This window comes from Vanessa atalanta, chromosome 16, assembly GCF_905147765.1.
Source record: "Vanessa atalanta chromosome 16, ilVanAtal1.2, whole genome shotgun sequence".
NCBI classification, from domain to species: domain Eukaryota; kingdom Metazoa; phylum Arthropoda; class Insecta; order Lepidoptera; family Nymphalidae; genus Vanessa; species Vanessa atalanta.
The window spans coordinates 4,774,050-4,794,345 of NC_061886.1; the positions used below are offsets into that span (position 1 = coordinate 4,774,050).

The 20,296-nt window shown below is 31.5% G+C and overlaps 2 protein-coding genes across 3 annotated transcripts in view; both read right to left on the reverse strand.

Annotated features, from left to right (window-relative positions):
* Positions 1-1,204: 1,204 nt before the first annotated feature.
* LOC125069836 (NFU1 iron-sulfur cluster scaffold homolog, mitochondrial-like) lies at positions 1,205-2,952 on the reverse strand. The gene is made up of 5 exons (XM_047679428.1): positions 2,793-2,952; positions 2,470-2,696; positions 2,208-2,393; positions 1,858-2,045; positions 1,205-1,406 (listed from the first exon to the last, which is right to left on the reverse strand). The coding sequence occupies exons 1-5, from the start codon at positions 2,858-2,860 to the stop codon at positions 1,275-1,277; spliced, it is 801 nt and encodes a 266-aa protein (XP_047535384.1). The 5' UTR covers positions 2,861-2,952; the 3' UTR covers positions 1,205-1,274.
* A 3,527-nt stretch (positions 2,953-6,479) lies between these two features.
* The window catches only part of LOC125070003 (protein spaetzle 3), a 49,778-nt gene continuing 35,961 nt past the window's right edge, over positions 6,480-20,296 (reverse strand). For both annotated transcript variants that reach the window (XM_047679667.1, XM_047679666.1), the window contains 4 exons: positions 11,403-11,527; positions 10,708-10,905; positions 9,432-9,557; positions 6,480-7,417 (listed from right to left, as the gene is read on the reverse strand). In XM_047679667.1, the coding sequence (XP_047535623.1) occupies positions 7,261-7,417; positions 9,432-9,557; positions 10,708-10,905; positions 11,403-11,527 (606 nt within the window). In that variant the 3' untranslated portion in view covers positions 6,480-7,260. The remainder of the gene's footprint in view (positions 7,418-9,431; positions 9,558-10,707; positions 10,906-11,402; positions 11,528-20,296) is intronic.

Genomic DNA, 20,296 nt, shown 5'->3' on the forward strand with positions numbered 1-20,296 from the left:
TATTTTAAGGTTTCCCTGTTTTTTATACCATTACATAGAATAAAACAAAGTCGCTTACTGCTCTCTAGTCTCTGTCCCTACGTATGCTTAGATCTTTAAAATTACACAACGGATTTTGATGCGGTTTTTTTTAATAGATAGATTGGTTCAAGAGAAAAGTTTATGTGTATTATACATGCACAACATATTAAAGAAACACTAAATAAATCGTAAAGTAAAATAAACACATTTTTTTGCGCTTTCATTCATTCAAATGTTGGCTCAACCCTACGAAATAGATCAAAATAATATACTACAACAATGTTGTACAACTTAAAAAGGTCTTCAAAAAAGTCCGCTATGGTATAAAATGTCTATCTCAGAGATAACCCACAATAACTTTTTTTTATCCTATACTTTATACGAAAAATAATGGCTTATTTTTGAATCGATTTTAAGTCCCTTTATCAAAGTCTCTTAAATACATTAGGCATTTAATATAAATCAATTTGGCGCTTTACAGCATGTAATTTAAATTAATATTTTCGAAGATATTACAGATTTAAAACGCAGGGACATAGCGTTTTGTATTGTCTAACAACTGAAAAACTGTGAACGTTGTAAGACATTCAGGGCGGGTCGCTAATGTGTAATAATATCAATTTGAAACTTATTATTTACTAGTTGTCGGTTTTCCGGGGTTGGTCGTCACGAGGTAGGCATAAAAAAGTATGTAATCAACCTATCCTTACTTGGAGTTGAAGGTTGCTTTATAATAAACTTCATTCAATTTGGTTCAGTGGTGTGGCCGTGAAAGCAGCAAACAGCAGACACAGTTACTTTCGCATTTGTAATATTTGTATAGATTGTCTTTATTTTTTAAATATTTGTGTAATGTTTTGTTTGTTTGGTCTTTAAATCTAACGAGTGCTAAAACGACATTCTTGCAAAAATTAAAAAAAGTTATGTTCCTTTTAACTATATCTGTAGAGTTTAAGAGACTGAGAGACTTTTCTAGAAAAGTATTTTAAATTTATATTTTACTGGGTATGCAACAGTATCATCAAATCAAAAAGTACTTATATATTAATGATGATTACTAATTTTGATGCTTGAAAAGGGTGTGTTTCATTTAAAGACAAGCATAAATACCTCCTATATCATTATTTTTAATAAGTTCAATAAAAAAAGAATTGAAATATTTACATTATCTATTTATTTACTATATCGATAATTTTGCTGAGTAATAAATAAAATATAGTTTTTTTTTTCTTATTTCAAATGTTTATATCATTTTATTCCTGTTTTTCTTTGGTTTTAAGTTTCTCAAATTCTTTAAACACCTTCTCAATCAACTTATCACCATCATCATCAATTTGTTCAACTGCCAAAACTTCTGGTATATAGAACTGCATCATGTTTTGGACCTAAAAAATTGATAGCATAATCAATTTTAGTCATTATTTTATTGACAACCTTAAAATCTGAAGAATAATGTAGGTTAGGTTTTTAGGATGAAAATCATCATTCAATTATTCTATTCAAAAGAAAATAATTACAACTATATTAGTAATTACGAGTTTATATAGCTCATAAAAGTTTACAAATGAGGTTATATAGATATGTATATTTGCTTTGTAAATTTATTATTAATTTATATTAAACAATAATTTTCTTTTTTTGAATAAAAATGAAGACAATAATTTCAAATTTATTTTTATGACAATATTTTCAGATAAAAGAGCCACTCAGGTACTTGTACCTGAGTACAATTAATATGTTTGAGGAATGGTTTTCAGTACCAATATTAGAGGTTATTAGATAGACCACATTAAACTAAATATTATTACTACAATTGTATTATTTATTATTACTTACACCATTCTTAAGTGTGACAATTGAACTAGGGCAAGATGAACAAGATCCTTGCATTTTTAGGCGGAGAACACCATCTTTGAAATCAACAAAAAGAACATCCCCACCATCTTCCTGTACAGTGGGCCTAATGCGAGTATCCAAAAGTTCTTTAATCATTTGAACAATTTCATCATCATCTTCATTGATTTCTAGAAATAAGATTTTCTAATAAATACACTTTTATAATTATTATTCTAATATAAAATTTTTCTTGCTCTTTTATTTAAAAATATATAATTGTGTACTAACTTCAACAAATATTTAAGCATAAAAATTAGTTATGATATTATTTATTTTTTATTAATCCTTACGTGTATCTCCAGAAGGCTTAGCATCGGTGACAACTGGTAACCCGCTAGCAAAGAAATCCATGATAGTTGCGTATATATCTGGTTTCATAAGTTTCCAGTCTACATCATCATCTTGTTTTGTGACTGTAACAAAGTCTGATCCAAAGAATATTCCCTTAACTCCATCGATGCGAAATAACATTTTAGCTAAAAAGGTTAGAACAATTGAATATTTAATTTAATTATATGTTTTATGTAATATTTTATTGAAACAACATTTTACCTAAAGGACTACATTGTGCAGCTCCAATGTTAGGGAAATCCATAGTTTGACCAGGCTCTAAAACTTTGGTGCCAGGTAAGAACTTTAAGCTATTCGGATTAGGTGTTTCTTGTGTCTGAATAAACATTGTGCGATAACTACACTGATTCAAAGAAGGCCTTTTTAGAGATTCTTTCGAGTGAATAGGCAGCTGAGATAAGCTGCTAAAGTATTTCGTACCATTATAACTGAAAAAATTAAATTATGATATACTATTCGATAAGTAAAAGATATATTGATTTTATTTAGAACATATTTGTTGATAATTTATGAGTAAAACTTACTTATGTACAACATATATTCTTTTACATTGATTTCCAATTCTAATAAATCGCATTGAATTTCGGAACATATTTATTTTTTATACTGCGACGTTACGCAGACCTTTACTTATATTATACTTTTAGTTTTACGTTTGGTTGGTGACAATATGCATAAACTAGAGAAAAATATTTCAAATTCAAATGACATAACAATAAATAATGTTACCAATTATATTTATGGGAAAAGCTTAAAATAATACTCGCTATCGATACTTTAGAGAGCTTATCTTGGAGTAGGTCATTTACAATCTGTTGCTTTTATTGTATTTATTTAATACGACTAAAATTATTCCATTCGTAAATGAAATAGCGACTTTTTTTAAACAAGTATATTTTTTTTGTCAAAAAAAGTTGTCAAAGCCAAATGGATTTTGACGCGACCTTTAATATGTGTGTATGTCAAATTGACATTGATTTTAAGTCACTAATATTTTGACACTAAATTAAAGATAAGGTTGCCAGCTATTAAATAGAGAAAAAATATTTTTTTAACAAGAATTTTAAATTTTTATTAATTTTATATGGCAAGTCTTCATAATAACATACATAAATGCAATAATTATATATAATGGTCGTCATTATTGTCAGTACCTTAAAATGTGTGAAAAACGCGTTGTACGAGAAAATTATATCCCATTCCCCTTAAATTTAAGGGAAAGATGGTCAGACTTGCTGTTCTATATGAATCAGAGTATAGGGCTACAAAAGGGATGACTGAACGTTATGCGAATAGATAGAGTAACGAATGAGTCCATAAGAGGAAGTCTGAAAGTGGCACCGGTAGCCGAGAAGCTATTGGAAACCGGTTGTCGTGGTATGGGCATGTTATCCGTAGGAATGAGAACCACGTTGTGAGGAAGGTCTTGAGCATGGACGTAAATGGATATAGAGGAAGAAGATGACTAAAGAAACTATGGTTGAAAATAATGTTACTTGTGAGATGATGTCAAACAGAGAAGTATGGAAGAAGAAGACTTGCTGCGCAGATCCCAAATAAAACTGGGATAAGAGCAGGAGGATGATGATTCATGTAAAATTCTGTGAAATTGGTTTACTGTACTGTATTGTATGAATAAAAATAGAACAAATAAAAACAAATAATTGAGTAAGCAATAAAGGCTAGGAATAACAAATTATTAAAAATAAAAAAAATAGAGTAAGTAATTTGTATAAACAATGTTTTATTAATGTAACATAACTATGTCATTAAAATATTGATTACAAACTACTGATTTACTTAGTAATTAAGTGTTATTTATAATAAAAAAGACAAGCGTTTTGTTTATTTAATTATTTCCTTCTGAGTCAACCCTAGAATTGGTAAAAATAATTTTGTTCGCTTGAAGACTAAATAGAATTAGGCTGCCTTCAGATTATACAGTATTGCACCGGACTTATTAAAATTAAGTACAGTTTGACTGTAACTGCGTGATGTCGTCATGATTTCATTGCATTCATGTGTAAAACGATCATTAATTCACTCAATGTAGTGCTGATGATGTTATTATGGTTTAAATTGCCTAATTAAAATAAAAATAAATTAAATTTTGTACGCAATCAATTAAGTTTTCAGTTTACGTTAGAGTGGGTAAATTAATAAGTACATAACCGGCATTAGTTATGTTTTTGTGTTACATATACACATAATCTTAAATAATACCGAAGATCACCGTTCGGCGTGTGTGCTGGACGGACCTGCTCACCCTCTCCCCGTGTAGTCCCCTTTAACTTTAGCCGACATTACTTTAGGTTAATAATTTGTCCCGAATGGCAACGTTTGACCAATTTTGGCAGCATCTGATTAATTTGCCCGCTAGTATTTATATAACATATTTTATAGGGTGTTGTAAATTAATTACATCACAAATAGAGGCCTGTGGCTAAGTTAATGAATGTATATGATTGTGTTTTTTTGTGTTTGCTTGTTTTGGTCGTTTGTAGTGCGTTGACGTTACTTCCACATTGTATATCAACATCATATACTTACATTATTACATATATATACATTATTCAAAATCTTATACAACATAAACCATTCCTTACATCGCCAATGCGCCACCACCCTTTGGGAATTAAGATGTTACGTCCCTTGTGCCTGTAGTTACACCGGCTTACTCACCCTTCAAACCGGAATACAACAATACTGGATACTGCTATTGGGCTGTAGAATACCGCCTTGCGCGCCTGCTTTCTTTAACATAACTCTTTCGTAGAAAGGAACTATCTCTAACCAATACTATCGCTGTCTAACATGGCGGCTATCATGCTTGAACACAAGAGATCTCCACCGACTATCGCCTCCAGGGAATACCTCTGGGGCCCCCAACTGCGTTAATCTGAATGTGAGTGTGCTGTGACTCCAATCCACAAAGTGACTCAAATGGTGGTGGATCGCCTTCACTGGCGCCAGGCCTGCTAATGGGGACCCCAGGTCTTCCTCCCATCTGCGAATCATGACTCGTTGGGGACTTGACTCGCCCCACCTCCACGGATCCTGTACGGTCGCCGCTCACTCTGGCTTCCACCTGTAACCGGTGTACTCCCGCCTCCTGCTCTTAGAGTTCCGAAGGAGAATCGCCCGCGAGAAGCATCGCGTCCATCTACGAAACCGTACGATAACCAAGTTTTGCCCTCAACTCTCCGACCCTTTGCAGTTTCCGCAAAAGAGTTCTGTTCCGAGCGAAAGAGAGTTATAGTGTCAAACCATATTGGCACCGTACAGGTGTCTGTACTTACAATGACTAACTCACACTTCAATTCGGAACGCAACAAGGTATTGACGTTTGGCGGTAGAATAAGTAACAAGTGGGCAGAGCCATCTCAAGCTATGCTCGGGGCCTTGGGCACCCATGAATTTGGGGCCCTTTTGGTGGGTATTTACTACCATGTACAATTAATTTGCTTATAGCCAGGCCTTAAGTATAGTTTCAAATAAACGGTGCGGTACTTTTCGTAAATTCGTAGGAATCTAATTGGTCGTACAATCTTACGACCATAGTATATCTATTTCTATCATGAAGAGCACGTCTATAGCTTTCAACTTTTAATATCGACTGCCGTCAATAGCCTTTTGATAAATAAAATAAAATTTTTGATAAATATTTTAGTTAATTCTTACAAATATGACAATTTCGAAAGTATAATGTATAGCAGTCAACATGAGCATAAACGTGTGAAACAAATTGTTAGTTCTTCGGGGCCCTCTCAACATGGGGGCCCTGGGCACGTGCCCCGTGTGCCCTATGGTAAAGACGGTAATGTAAGTGGGTGATACCTACCCAGAAGAGTTTGCACAAAGATATTATAATATCCGATATAGGTAGCTGTTAGTACGTTATTAAATTTTGGAAGTATATTCAAGTTTTGTAATAAGTGTAATATGTAGAGGGTTTTATTGAAACAACTTTTTATAATTGGATGTCTATAATTACAAAAAAATAATACAGCAAATTATAAAGTATCTTATTTGAATATATCTTATTAAATACCTAAATGTAGGTACCACTAGGATGTTGGAATTAAATACCTACAAAATGTTACCTTTACTGCTGTATAATTTTGTTAGAAATCTAGATAATTTATAATACATAATATTATAGAAGCCTTGCTGCATTTATAGATTATGTAATTTATTTATAAATTTTATTAAAGCTTCCATTAAAATGAATTATCACAAATATCTTACATCATATACAAATATTACCATTCACATTGCTGAATATGTTTTCAAATTTTATAAATATATACATTTTACCCAACACATAATATAAAGATCTGATTTTATATTGCTTAGGCTTAAATTAAATTAAAAAAAAACAAAAAACTTAAGATGCAGTAGGCAGTGTAATAGGTTGAAGAAAGTGACACGTCAATTATTTTTGATTTTATTTCTCTGTCAAAATCTATTATTTTAAATAATAAAAGTTACCTCCTATCAGACAGGTAAACTCTGTCCTTTGATAAACAAATCACAGCTTACCTCAAAATAAAATACATCGTTGATACATTGCCAATATGATTTAAATATAAATAGTTTACATCGATCGAATAGCTTGAATAATAGTATATGAACACATTTAATTTAGGAATTTCATATATTCTATACCGATTAACTGGATAATAGATTTAAATTAAACAATATGATACTTCTTCAAAATATTCTTAAAGATTTATTTAATATGTAGGTACATACACAAAATTATTAAAATCTAAGACTTAATATAAATATTTAATTAATAGCTCTCATTAATATAGTAATTACAAATACAACATATTTAAAGTCAATATTTTACCTCGTTAAAATATCAGTTGATTATCAATCTTCAGATCTTTAGCCCGTTAAAAAATTGCACAAGAAAAAAATTTCATTTTCATATAATATTGACAATAATTAAATATAATTTGAAATTACTATAAGTTTTGTTATAATCTATGGCTTGCATCGGCACACGCAGCACGACGGGAATAAAAACCAGTCCATGAATATGCCAGCACAGTCGTCACTGGGGTCATAGGCCAGCAGTCGATGCCATTTGTACTTCTGTTCACACCCGCAATCGCCTGAACACCTTGACGTAGATTGTTTGCTAATAAAGAAAACATTTTTAATATAGAATTAAATTTTTAGATACAATTTTGTTATTTTATTTACATAACATTTTAGTTTCACTATTAACATATTACGTAAAAATGTTTATTTAAAAAAAAAGAATGCTTCCTGTTTCTGGTCAAATATTACCGTTTTTTTTTTATCTGCTTATTAATTATATACTTAAAAATTTTAAGCATTTAAAGAAGGTAAAACAATGACGCTTTTGTCAGTGAAATGTTTGTAACTCTTAAAAAAAGAATGAATCTATTGAGAGTTCCAATATTCATCTGCTGGCTGTATCATCAGCTTCACATTACCAGATTATCTATTGCATTGTCACAGATTACAAACACTTGTAAAGCTTTCAACCATTAAGACGATTAAATATAAATTAAAACATGAACAATAGAATTCCTAGTTTTAATTAATCCAGTCTTTTTAGTTCTTCTTTTTCTTTTTTAGTATAGACAGTCTGGTAATTATATTTATTAAAACAGTTTGCAATAAAGTCGGTTTATTTGGTGAGGTAATCCCTATATAGTAGATTACGTATTATTAGTACTTAAATTTTAAATATCGTACAATTGTACACATAAAAACATTAACAGCTTGTAAATTTCCCACTGCTGGGTTAAGGCCTCGTCTCCTTTTGAAGAGAAGGTTTCGAGCATATTCCTCCACGCTGCTCCAATGCGTGTTGGTGGATACACATGTGGCAGAATTTCGTTGAAATTAAAAACATGCACGTTTACTCACGATGTTATCCTTCACCGCCGAGCACGAGATGCATTATTAACACAAATCAAGCACATGAAAATTCAGTGGTGCTTGCCTTGTAGGTTTGAACCCGTAATCATCCGTTAAGATGCAAACGATCTAACCACCGGGCCATCTCGGTATTGTACACATAAACTTAAGAAGACATTGTCGCTGTTAGCCTTTAATCAGACCTGCTTAAAATCAACCGGTTATACCGAAGAGAAAGTCTAAAGAAAGCGAAAATAACAAAATGGACGAAATAATAAATGTATTCTTACGATTATTTCAATATTACTTAAGACTTTATATAAAGCAACATTTGACTAAGAAAGGAAGATAAAAATAGTAGAGCAATATAATGAGGACAGCAGGAATTTCAATAAAGTAAATGTTAATGTTGTTATTTAAGACATTTATTTTAATATACAAAATAATCCGGAACCTAATATATTCACTGTATTTGGTTATATTCGGCGTTCTGCATTCCAATTGGTCTAGTCATATCACTAGGCCATTATAAGTAGCATTTCGATGGAATAGTTTATAAAATATCAACTTTACGAGAGCTAATTCGTATTCGATCTAATGAAACTTTTATTTGTGGTCACGTAATTTCTTTTTATAATATATGTACATGTTTTTTAAAGAGTTGTATCCGGTAAAGTATTAAAGGTTTTTAATCTGAAATTGTATTATTTTATTGTACATATCTTAAGTTCTGACCATAGCAAACATTAGCATTCATTTTATTAAAATTAAGAGTAAACCAGATCCGTTTGTTGAATGAGTTAAATAAAAAAAAAAACCTATGACTTTTTTAAGACAATATTAAAAACATATGTCTGTGCATTTACATATATAAATTTCAAATAACATTGTCCCATCCCAAAAAACATTCTATAGTTTCTTCTTAAAAAATCCTCCTTATTGAGCATAAACTTAAAGGAGAATAACCAATCAAAAATATATAGTTTAAATGTGTCTACACAAGCACACGGGCACTGTCCCTTACATACTACATAGCCTTAAGGAAGCCTCGGAGAGAGACGAGACGCAGGTCTCACGAGGCCATCGTCTTTACACCGACCCGTTACTTAGAATTACATACATACATTCGACTATGTTTTATCGGCTAATTCGAACCCAAGAAGTTATAATATATAGCTGTGTAAAGTATCCATTAGACAAGGGGCAGTGAAACGGAATCACCGTTATATTATATACCTATGTAGTTAAAAGATGTGATTTACCTGCAAACCTCTTGATGTATAGCTTGTTCAAAATGCATAGTGTTGACTATTGCCCGTAACTTCCTCGCCGAGTTCAGCGCCCAGTACGGCGTCATTATTTCTGTTTTACTTTCACAGGCGTCTATCCTGCAAAATTTTATATTCATATTTTGATTCCAGTTCGTAGAGAGTGCTATGACCAAGGATGAGGATATCCACTCAATGTCCAACATCACCTACACATTCAGTATGTATTGTTGTAATATTGGTACTTAGGTATTCTATATTATAGTTATAAATTTAATATACTGAAATAAATCAAGGATACATATATGCGGCCTTATCGCTAAAGCAGGGATCTCTTCCAGGTAACCCAGTATAAAATATGTAGGAAAATATATGGTTACATAAATATAAAATAAAATAATAAATTAAATAATTTCGTTCATATTTAAACATATATATTATATAAAACTGTATAAATCATACAAGTATTAACATAATATACTGTTAATAAAATATATATCAATCATATTTCAGGATCATTTGCAGCTCCGGCTTAAGTTTTAAAAAAATATTTCACAGATAATATAACTGTCGTGTCATGTAAGTACGAAGATACTTTATGTTAAATTCTTTGTGCGCATGTGCCAGGAGTTAACTGGCATTATTAAAAAAAATGCAGTTTTGTGATAGAATAGTTGATATTGTGTGGTTTTTATGTCGTCGTGTCTAGGACTAGTAAAGTGTTTTATGTTAAATAGTTGGAATGTGAAGGATTCCTCCTTTAAAAATAAAAATACTATACAAATACTCATTTTATTTCGGTGTAATGCGTCGATGAATTGTCGTTTCGATAAATACATTTTATGTAAGAGGAATGAAGTTTCAGATAAGCACGATGATCATTTTTTTTTACAAACTTCGAAATAAAGTGAATGCTGACGTAATTACTGAAAACTGTTTTTAAGGATACGATTTGACTCATATCTATGCTTCTTAAATTTTCCATATCGGTGAATATCGACCAATGGGGTACATAATACTAGTAACTGCTGATTACATTTAGAAATAAAATTTTGACTATGACATTGATCTGATTACACACCTAAAGTAATTCGTTGGCACCTATTAATGCAGTTCATACACACACAGTTCAACACGATGTCATTTTGTTATAAATTTTTGTTATAAGCAATGACGCATGTGCCGTATAACGTCATAGTCTTGTAGGTTTATAACATAATATCTTGTTTGATATGTGTTTTGAATGTAAAATTTAATTAAGATTACCTACCTCCCAGTATTATTGACGGACTGTGTGTCAGGTAGCTTAGGCTTGGTCTGCCGCACATGTCGGAAATAGGAGTCTCCTGAATGCATGTCAGGTACACCAGGGGCCCTCCGCACTCTGTTACCTCCTGGTATTGTAAAGGAACCGTACATTCGCTTTATAAGTGCTTTATTTTCATCTATAAACGTTTCGATTTTGTCTCTGAAAAGAAAAATTGGTCATGAGTTTTAACCGTCGGTTTTATATATTTTTATTTTATTTTACAAAGCATAATATGTGAAATGTCTTTTTTGCTTATGAATTCTGCAAGGGAGGGCCTGGAAGTACAGCATTGCTTGATTGTGCTTGATCTGACGATAGCCGAGGGTCGAATAAGTTATAATAGTATGCAATGTTATCACAATTTTTCACATTTCAAAATATTATTTTATTTTAATAATAGGACGTTATGAAATTAAGACCGACGAATGAGAAAGAAGATATTGCTCTTTTAAGTGGCAATACAAACAAAATTACGACATGAAGACATTTACTTAATGTTTATGATTTTATTCAATTAAATTAAAAAGCTAGCAGATATTTACATACATATTATATCTATTTATAACAATAAAGTATCTATCTATTACAATGTTTCGAAAAGAAATTGTCAGTCAGACCACAAATTAATGCAAATTAGCGAAACAATAGACACTTACATAGGATACGTATTACCGGCGGTCGGACAATAGAGTTGAAAATTTCGTTTCACGCAAGGCACTCCTCGTATAATTTGACCTTGAAGCTCGTAACCCAAGGCTAGTGACAGGGCAGTCCAAAGGATCTAAAAAAAACAGTAATTTATGTGAAATAAAATGTATTCATTACAACGATCAACTATAGACATTTTACAACATTTTTATATATTTTGAATGAAATGATCCATGTTTTTCACTTATTACGGTATTCTGGAAATGTAGTATTTGTTCAACACAGAAGACGGCGGCGATTAACATACATGTATTCATTGTTTTGCGAAATTATATGTATATTTATCACACTTTAGTGTTTAAAACCATGCCTATACTCGTATGAAAGACCGTTTCAAAGAACATTTTTCAATCAAAACTAAATGAAACAAACTGTGCAATCATAAGAAAAATACAGAAGTATAAATACTTTATTCATATAATATTTTAAAAGCACTTTTAATCCCCGATCGGAATAAACTCGTAGATCGACAATCGATCGATCTACGAGATCTATCTCAGTAGTTATTATTTTCTGTCAAATAAAAAAGAAATATGTAAATTAAATAGGCTTAAGTGTATGAGTCAAAATTAAGATCAGCACGGTGAAAAGCCATACCTTTTCCTTAAGAGGAGAGGCTTCTGGAAAGTAGTGCATTATTTATAGGCTCTTATTTTACTTTCCTGAGATGATCATTGCCGATGATCATGATCGTCTGTGTAGTACCACCCACTCATCAGATATTCTACCTACGCTTACTGAGGTTTCCCATTTACACGCCCACTTACCTATCATAGGAAGGAAGGGAAATTTTATATAACTACTCTGTCTTTTTCACAGGTGGCGATGCGTTTAGACTGTTGTCTCCATCGCCTTTATTAATAAACCGGGTACGACCGAGGGACCTTAGGTACTATCAGGGCCGGATGTACCATACGGCTTTTAGGGCTTCAGCCCAGGGCCCCGTGGATTCAAGGGGGCCCCAGCTAAGTCAAGTCAAAAATAGACGATAATGCGAAAGAATCCATAAGTTTATTAAATTAAACAGGTCGTATGGTTTCAAGTCTACGTTCAGATATGTCTTAGGTACTTATGGCCCCTAAGTAGTGCTAGCCCAGGGCCAACTAAACTTACGATCCGGCCCTGGGTACTATATGTCAAGAATTATTTAAGGTATGGCGATAATAAGACAGACTGTAAGATTTGTATTTAGTTTAACCAAGTGAGGCACACACGTATTCAAAAATACAATTTTCTAGATAACCTAAAGCACGACTTATTTGTAAATATAAGTTCGACGTCGTGAGAATTATAGTAATTTAACATTGACCGACGTGATATAACGTATATTATCCATGTTCGCTACCGGAATTATTGTTTAATTAACACGTCTCGCTTCTTAAATGTGTACTAATTATATAAAAGAATTTAAAACAAGTCGGCTATAAGCGACTCGCGAAAAAAAGGCGCTATTCGCGGTACGCCATTCTACACAGTGACTTAAGATCCTAAGACACATCCGGTGATATTGGCGCCGTGACGTAATTACAGTATAAGCTACTATTTCGTTAGATTGCACTTACGTACTATTATTTATTTGATTACAATTACGAGAAGTGGATGCGAGTAGCCGAAGACAGATCACAGTGGCGTGCATCGGAGAGGACTATTTCCAGCAGTGGATGAGTATGGGCTGCTGATGATGATGAATTTGTTTTGGAATAAAAAAATTTTAGACGACGAAAATAAACTTTAAAGTTGGAATTGTAATTTAATGTTTAATTTAAATACAACGTTTTGTATGTAATATTTGTGTGAAAAGATTGTAAAGAAAAAAAAAATTACTAAATTAGATAAGCTGTTTTTTTTTAAATAAATAAGACATTGCTAAGTGAAAAAAGGTAAGTTTTATTTATATCACGTTTGTTATTAACTCACGTAATACTCACTCAGTTTCCAAGTATTTTAATATAAATAATTATGAATCACTATCGCGCAAATAGTACGGGTATGGAATGAATTTTACATTCATATAGAACGTCTTCCTATCAGACAGTAAATCGAACAGTGTGGAGGAAACATTAAAGTGTCGAGAATTGTAATAGCAAGACATACAGTGAATACGTAAATATTAGATATCTCACTTGATCTAAATATCGTCAACGTTGCATGCCAATATATTTTTTATAAATTTCCTATATAAATTATATTGATATGTCACAACGACTTGTTCACAATTTCATTATTTGTTAGAAAAAACTTCTTTCTAATGACAAATACACGTTGACAGAAATTAGTGTAAAAGTAAACGTGTTTAGGTCATTTACTCGCGCCCCTCTATATTCAATTATTATTGCCTGCATTTATTTGTATGAGTGAGCAACGTTCGTTCTAAAATGTGTTGGTGTGCGTGAGGCGTTTAAGAGTAACGATACCAAAAAAATACAAATTAAATAATATTTGTTAAGTTTATTTTATTAAAAAAAAATTAATTCAACGTGGAGGGGCGCGCTTTAAATGTTAAACTAGATCACGTAATTTCTTCATAATCCTTGAAGAACCTACCTAAACTATTTAGATTTCTTTAATATTATACAATAGGCGAGATGGACCAGTGGTTAGAACGCTTGCATCTTAACTGATGATTGCGGGTTCAAACCCAGGCAAGCACCACTTAATTTTCATGTGCTTTATTGGTGTTTATAATTCATCTTGTGCTCGGCGGTGAAGGAAAACTTCGGGAGGAAACCTGCATGTTTTTAATTTCAACCAAATTCTGCCACATGTGCATTGGAGCAGCGTGGTGGAATATGGTCCATACCTTTTTTTTCTCAAAGGGAGAGGAGGCCTTAGCCCAGCAGTGGGAAATTTACAGGCTTAATGTAAAAATCGTAAAAATACGAGTTTGCTGTTAATTATTAACCAACTGAATGATGTTATGAATTTTAATAACATGTCTGCTAATGAAATAAGTTTTTATGACTATAATTGGATTTTTTTTTAGGGCATTGGTTGGCGGGCGAGTATATGGGCCACCTGATTGTAAGTGGTCACCACCGCCCATAGACAAAGATTGCTTAAATTAACCATTGCTTACACCACCTATGCGCCATCAACCCTGGGAACCAAGATGTTATGTCCCTTGTGCCTGTGATTACACTTTCTCACTCACCCTTCTAACCGGAACACAACAATACAGAGTACTGTTATTTGGCGGTTGAATATCTGATGAGTGGGATGTACCTACCCAAACTTGCACAAAGCCCTACCACCAAGTAAACACGAAAACATGAAACATGAAAATTCATTAAATAATTTTCCGAATATTCTTTCTTCAACTGACTGAGACTGAGATCATTTATTTGGTAACGTTATTTAAAGCGATTCTCTACTATATTAGCGCCAAGTCTCTGTATAACCTCGCTTATTCAAATAAATTTGCATAAATCACTATGGCTTTTTTTTAATACGTCTCTTATGAATAAACTTTATCATTTTATGAATTCTAAGCAATTGTAATGATTTCTTTTAATAAAATAGAAAACATTCTATGTATTGACGTTATTCGCGTTAAGTAATCTATTTTGTGATTTTTATTTTTTTTACAGCTAATAGAATGTAATGTATTCAACTGTCGTATTAGTTTTCCTAAGAAAATATGTTCAATACATAAATAATTTATAAGAGTTTGCGTTAAAGGAAAACACGTGTCTGCATAAGAAATTTTACCCTTTTCTCACGTAATAATAAATTTGTTTCATTTTTATTTATAATTTAAGATGTATTTAACTATGTATACTTTATAATTTTACATATTTATGATATTACTAGTATCAGTTCGAGATTAAATCTAACCTAACCTTTAATCCTTCTGTTTATTTTTCATTTGTTTACTTATATAGAAAAAATGCTGACAATGTAGCCAATGAGGAGGTACCCCCACGTATGAAATATCTAAATTAATGGTCATTAAAATAATTTATGATTCAAGAAAACCTAAATAAAAATATGGAGAATAAAATATTGAAAAAGAGATTATTATTTATCTTATTATTACAATAAAATATAGCAATTAAGTATATTATAGTATATGCGTCACGCACCCATAACGTCACGAGGCGACGGTCTTACCCCCAAGACTCGCGAATAAATGATTCACATCAAAATACAACAAATCTTACCCTCAGGGTTCATTCATTCAAGAATTATTATTAGCCTGAGATTTACGTCTACATAACTCGAAAGAATGCATCAATTTCTACAATTGTTACGTTTAGGGAGTATATATTATCAAGTGTTATTCAATTGATATAGTTTGTGTTGTTATAGTATAACAAACAGATAAACAATTAAGGTTTTATGTGTATATTATTATTATGTAAATTAACAATTTTATGTGTATATATATGAATAAAAATACTATTTTGATTTACAGGTACTATATAGCTTAAGTCTTCAAATGAAAAAAAAAGTGGACACAAAATCGCAATCGATTGTTTTTTTCGTATTAAGTATTCAGCGTGTGTTACTGTTTTAATGGTATTAAATTCTAATAGAGTTCAATATTCGGATTACGTACCACAAAAACTTATTATATCTCGAGATAAATATCACCTTGGTCTACCATGTGTACGCGTAAAATAAGCAGTCGTTTAGTGCCAGTGAACATCGGGAAATGAACGGAACACATTTATAACTCGACATTGGTCACTGTTTGAATAAAAAAAAAAACGAAATTGTTTTAATCAAAAGACTGTGGATCTTATTTAGGATTTTTTTTTTTAAAATTCGATCGAGATATTGTGTGAAGAAAAACATAAACAAATCGATTATTTAAAAAAAGAGTATCTGTTTATCTCACATTAATTTATAAAAGCTTTATGTAGTAGAATTTCATCCAACATACATGTTTCCTCTTTTCCTTCACCGCCGAGCCCGAGATGAATTATAATTATTAATAAACACTTGATGGTAGGGCTTTGCGTTAGCCCGTCTGTACCATCCACTCATCAGATATTCTACCGCTAAACAGCAGTACTTAGTATTGTTGTGTTCCAGTTTGAAGGGTGAGTGAGCCAGTGTAACTACAGGCACAACGGACATGACATCTTAGTTCCCAAGGATGGTGGCGCATTGGCGGTGTGAGGAATGGTTAAGATTTCTTATAGCGCCATTGTATATGGGCGGTGGCGACCACTTAATGTACTTAAATTATTCGATTAAGATTCACGTATAACCATTGACTGTACCATCACGGCGTTATAGTGAGTAATGCAGATGACATTTACTCACCATCATACCACTGACCCGATCGTAATGAACACGAGGTACATAGAGGCAGACTTTATTAGCATATTTGCATATAAATTGCAAAATTAACGTGAAAATACAAAAACTGCGGTAATCATAAAATAACGTAAGCGGAATGTCGGGGAGCAGCTAGTAAAATAACAAATATACATTAGGAGAAATGTAGATACTCTTATTATCGAAGTTCTGTCGATTTAAAAGTAAACTTACTTTATAAAAGTTTAAATGATTGAATGTACTCTTAGTATTTCCTCCTAGAATGATTTAATGTTTATTATATTTTAGTATACGATTTAGGTATTTAAATTTTATTCTGTATATGTACAGTGTTTACCTAACATATCTATGTTAAGGAAATCAATGATTGATGACTTAGTCTTTATGTTACAAATTGTATAGAATCAATCAATTACAATATAGATGTATGTAGTTACTTATTAAAAGTAAATAGTATATTCAATGTTAGTATTATATGTAATTAACATTTAATGTTCTTTTTACTTTTATTTACAGAAGCCGACATTGCTAAGTGGTTCAAACTCGGTCAAATGCGACTAAATTTTGTTTATAACTCAAGTCGTGCCCGGCGATGAAGGAGAACATAGTGTCGTATGGTTCGATTGAACTTTTGCCACATGTATCTCCACCTGTAATGGAGCTGCATGTTGGAATAACCTTAATTCGATAGAACTCCTTTGCCCAGCCGTGACAACAGACTGTTACTTTAAAATTCAAAACCAAAAATCAAAATATGCTTTATTCAACAAAACTTTTAGAAACGTTATTTTAAAAGATAAGTTAAATATAGTTAATAGCTGAACAGGTGGCCCATTCAGAATGCAGACTGTAACGTGAGGAATCTTTGAGAAACTAAGTTAAATGTTACTCGTCCATAACAGTGCCAGGATCAATAAATATATCATAATTATAAATTTAAATATATACATATATATTTTTTAATGTCTAACAAAACGTATGAAATCAATATTCTAATGATGAAGTAGAGATAAAACAATGAATACAAAATTTGATACCCTTAGAATACACCTGTGATATACGTCATAAGGCGTAGTACAGGTAGATATTTTTAAAATAAAATAAATGAAATGTTAGTCCAGTGCTTAAAACTCATTACTCGTCATCCTCGGCGATCTTCGCTGAGTTTAAATTTGTTTATTTTGTAGTCATAATTCTTATATTAAGGAAAATATCGTATGTGACGGAAGAAATTCTGCAAGATGTGCCGCGCATTCGAATGAACTCAGAACCATAAAGACTCTTAACACAATCGTGGGACATATTTACTTTACTAATATTTTAAATTTTACTATTTGTAAATAGACATACAAAATAAGATTTTTTAAATATATTTTTAAGAGATTATCTTTTGCGACTAATAGAGTATCTTTTTATTATAAGTATTATTTATAAATGCACTTGACGTTACATATATATATATTTACTATTTGTCTCCCCGACTTCGTCAAGATGAAATTAGAATTTCAATTACAGTGAAAACAGAGAATCGGTCCAAACATTTGGGAGTCTGTTGCTGAATTCTAGAAGATTTATGTATTCGTAACAAATGTCTCCTCAATATTCCAAGTCAAGAGAAATATAATCGAAATATTCTATGTACACCAATCCTATTCCATTATTAGTAATTACTTCTTTGAAATGCAGACCGCGACTGAACGAATCTTTACAGTATTTAAAACAAAGTAAGGCAGCTCATAAAAAATTAAGCCACTTTGACATTTAACTAAATAGAACACGGTTTATTTTTGCGAACAGTTTAAACGGAATAGATAGTCTGGTAATGCGTCAATTCAATTCACGTAAACGGTCTTAAAACGTGTGTTGTGACTCATAGACACAATGGGTTCGTTTACATTAAATTTTAAATAAAACAATTTGTACCAATATCTATATAAGGTTTTTAGAATGTGACTAAAATAAACCTACAGTTTGGTTAGGTTACAAACAACTCACTAAATCCGAAGTAAGCCCATATACCATTTAAATCATTCGTTTCATAGGCGTTCTTTTATCAGTTACATAATTATCACACGGCTAGGTTTTGTTTGCTGAAAATAAAAAAAAAACCTTATTCCATCAAGCCGCTCCATAGTTTTGTGGAGTCCATTATTCCCTTAGTCAACGTCGATAGCGTCCTTAATCGCGATCCAGCCTCAAAGGTGGCACTCTTAGGAGGCGCGTATTCTGAGCCAACATCTGACTGGAGTATCTTATCTAGCTTTTCCGCTTGTGACGTAGAGGCCGTTAGGAAACCGAAAAATCTGAATTCATTCCGACAATGTCAGTTTTTCATTTTTTTATTTTTAACATAATGACAGAAAGCGTTTCGTTTTAATATTTGTTTGGGATTATAGACGTGTGTGGGTATGCTAATAAAAGTTGATTGATTATAATCACGCATGTTGCAATATATTTTAATTAGTATACTTCCTTATTAGTTCTATGTTATTTTAATGTCTTTATAACCTCTTCACGAGTAGAATTAATTAGACAAACTTAAGTCACTCAAAACTAACAATACATTTTTGATTTTTTAAATTTATATTTGCTTATGCAAAAACATTTTATGTTATTATTATTCACTAAGTCCATAAAAGCAGACATGCAATTTTATGATATTCAATATATTTATGGATAATATTTTGTAATGCTTTTGTAAACAATAAATCATTAGCTTAAACTTACATCCTTACTACGATAACCTCTGTCCTGTGCGTAATATTTGATTCCCAAAACATAAACAAACACCTTACAAAGATATAATCGATATTTGTATAATATTTCTCAATTAATAACTGACTGAAGCCCAAAAGTCATTCATCAAAAGTCAAACAGTTTAATAATAATAATTAATAATCTGATTACACATTCCGCTTTAAAATTATATTTCTTATTAAGAAGTGCTAATAATAACAAAACATAACTCCTAAAAATATTTAAATATTTAAGAGAAAAGCGTTTAAAAAGCCTTTAAAAGATTTTGCGATTATAGTTCAAGGCTTACAAATAAATCTGCTTAGACGCAAACCAATGATAAATATATATTTATATGTAATTTAACATGTCTGTACGTAGAATATTTTTAATAAGATTTATTGTTTAAGAAAATTTTATTCACATATTGATTTATTTCAAACATCATACGTCTATGGTGTCCATATCGATTGCGTTAATCGGTTAAATTACTAAATGGGAACTTAATAAATTACAATAAATAATGTAAGGAATACGTTTTGTTCAAAATAGTGTATTAATATAATTGCAAGCAATGAGCTTAGTATTTATAAATGCTTATCGCCTTGGGTTTGAGAAACAAGGTAAGCACTCTATCATTAAACCTTAATAAGGATAAATTATATCACTCACATTAGTATCTTAATCTTGCACGTTTTAGAAGGAGCCCACGCAAAGACGACCAGAGCCATTTCAACGTTGAATAGGCAAAAATTAAGAATAACGTCCTTTGAAACAATGAATTATGTTAAGCGCTAAGATGTAAATGTGACTAAGGGCA

What these genes read in the sequence shown, in the direction of transcription:
- LOC125069836 (XM_047679428.1), bottom strand. Translation starts at nt 2,860, where the DNA reads ATGTTCCGAAATTCAATGCGATTTATTAGAATTGGAAATCAATGTAAA. An exon ending in AGAATATATGTTGTACATAA is followed by an intron (nt 2,697 to 2,792) that starts GTAAGTTTTACT and finishes TAATTTTTTCAG; the next exon opens with TTATAATGGTACGAAATACT. An exon ending in TTGTCACACTTAAGAATGGT is followed by an intron (nt 1,407 to 1,857) that starts GTAAGTAATAAT and finishes TCAATTTTTTAG; the next exon opens with GTCCAAAACATGATGCAGTT.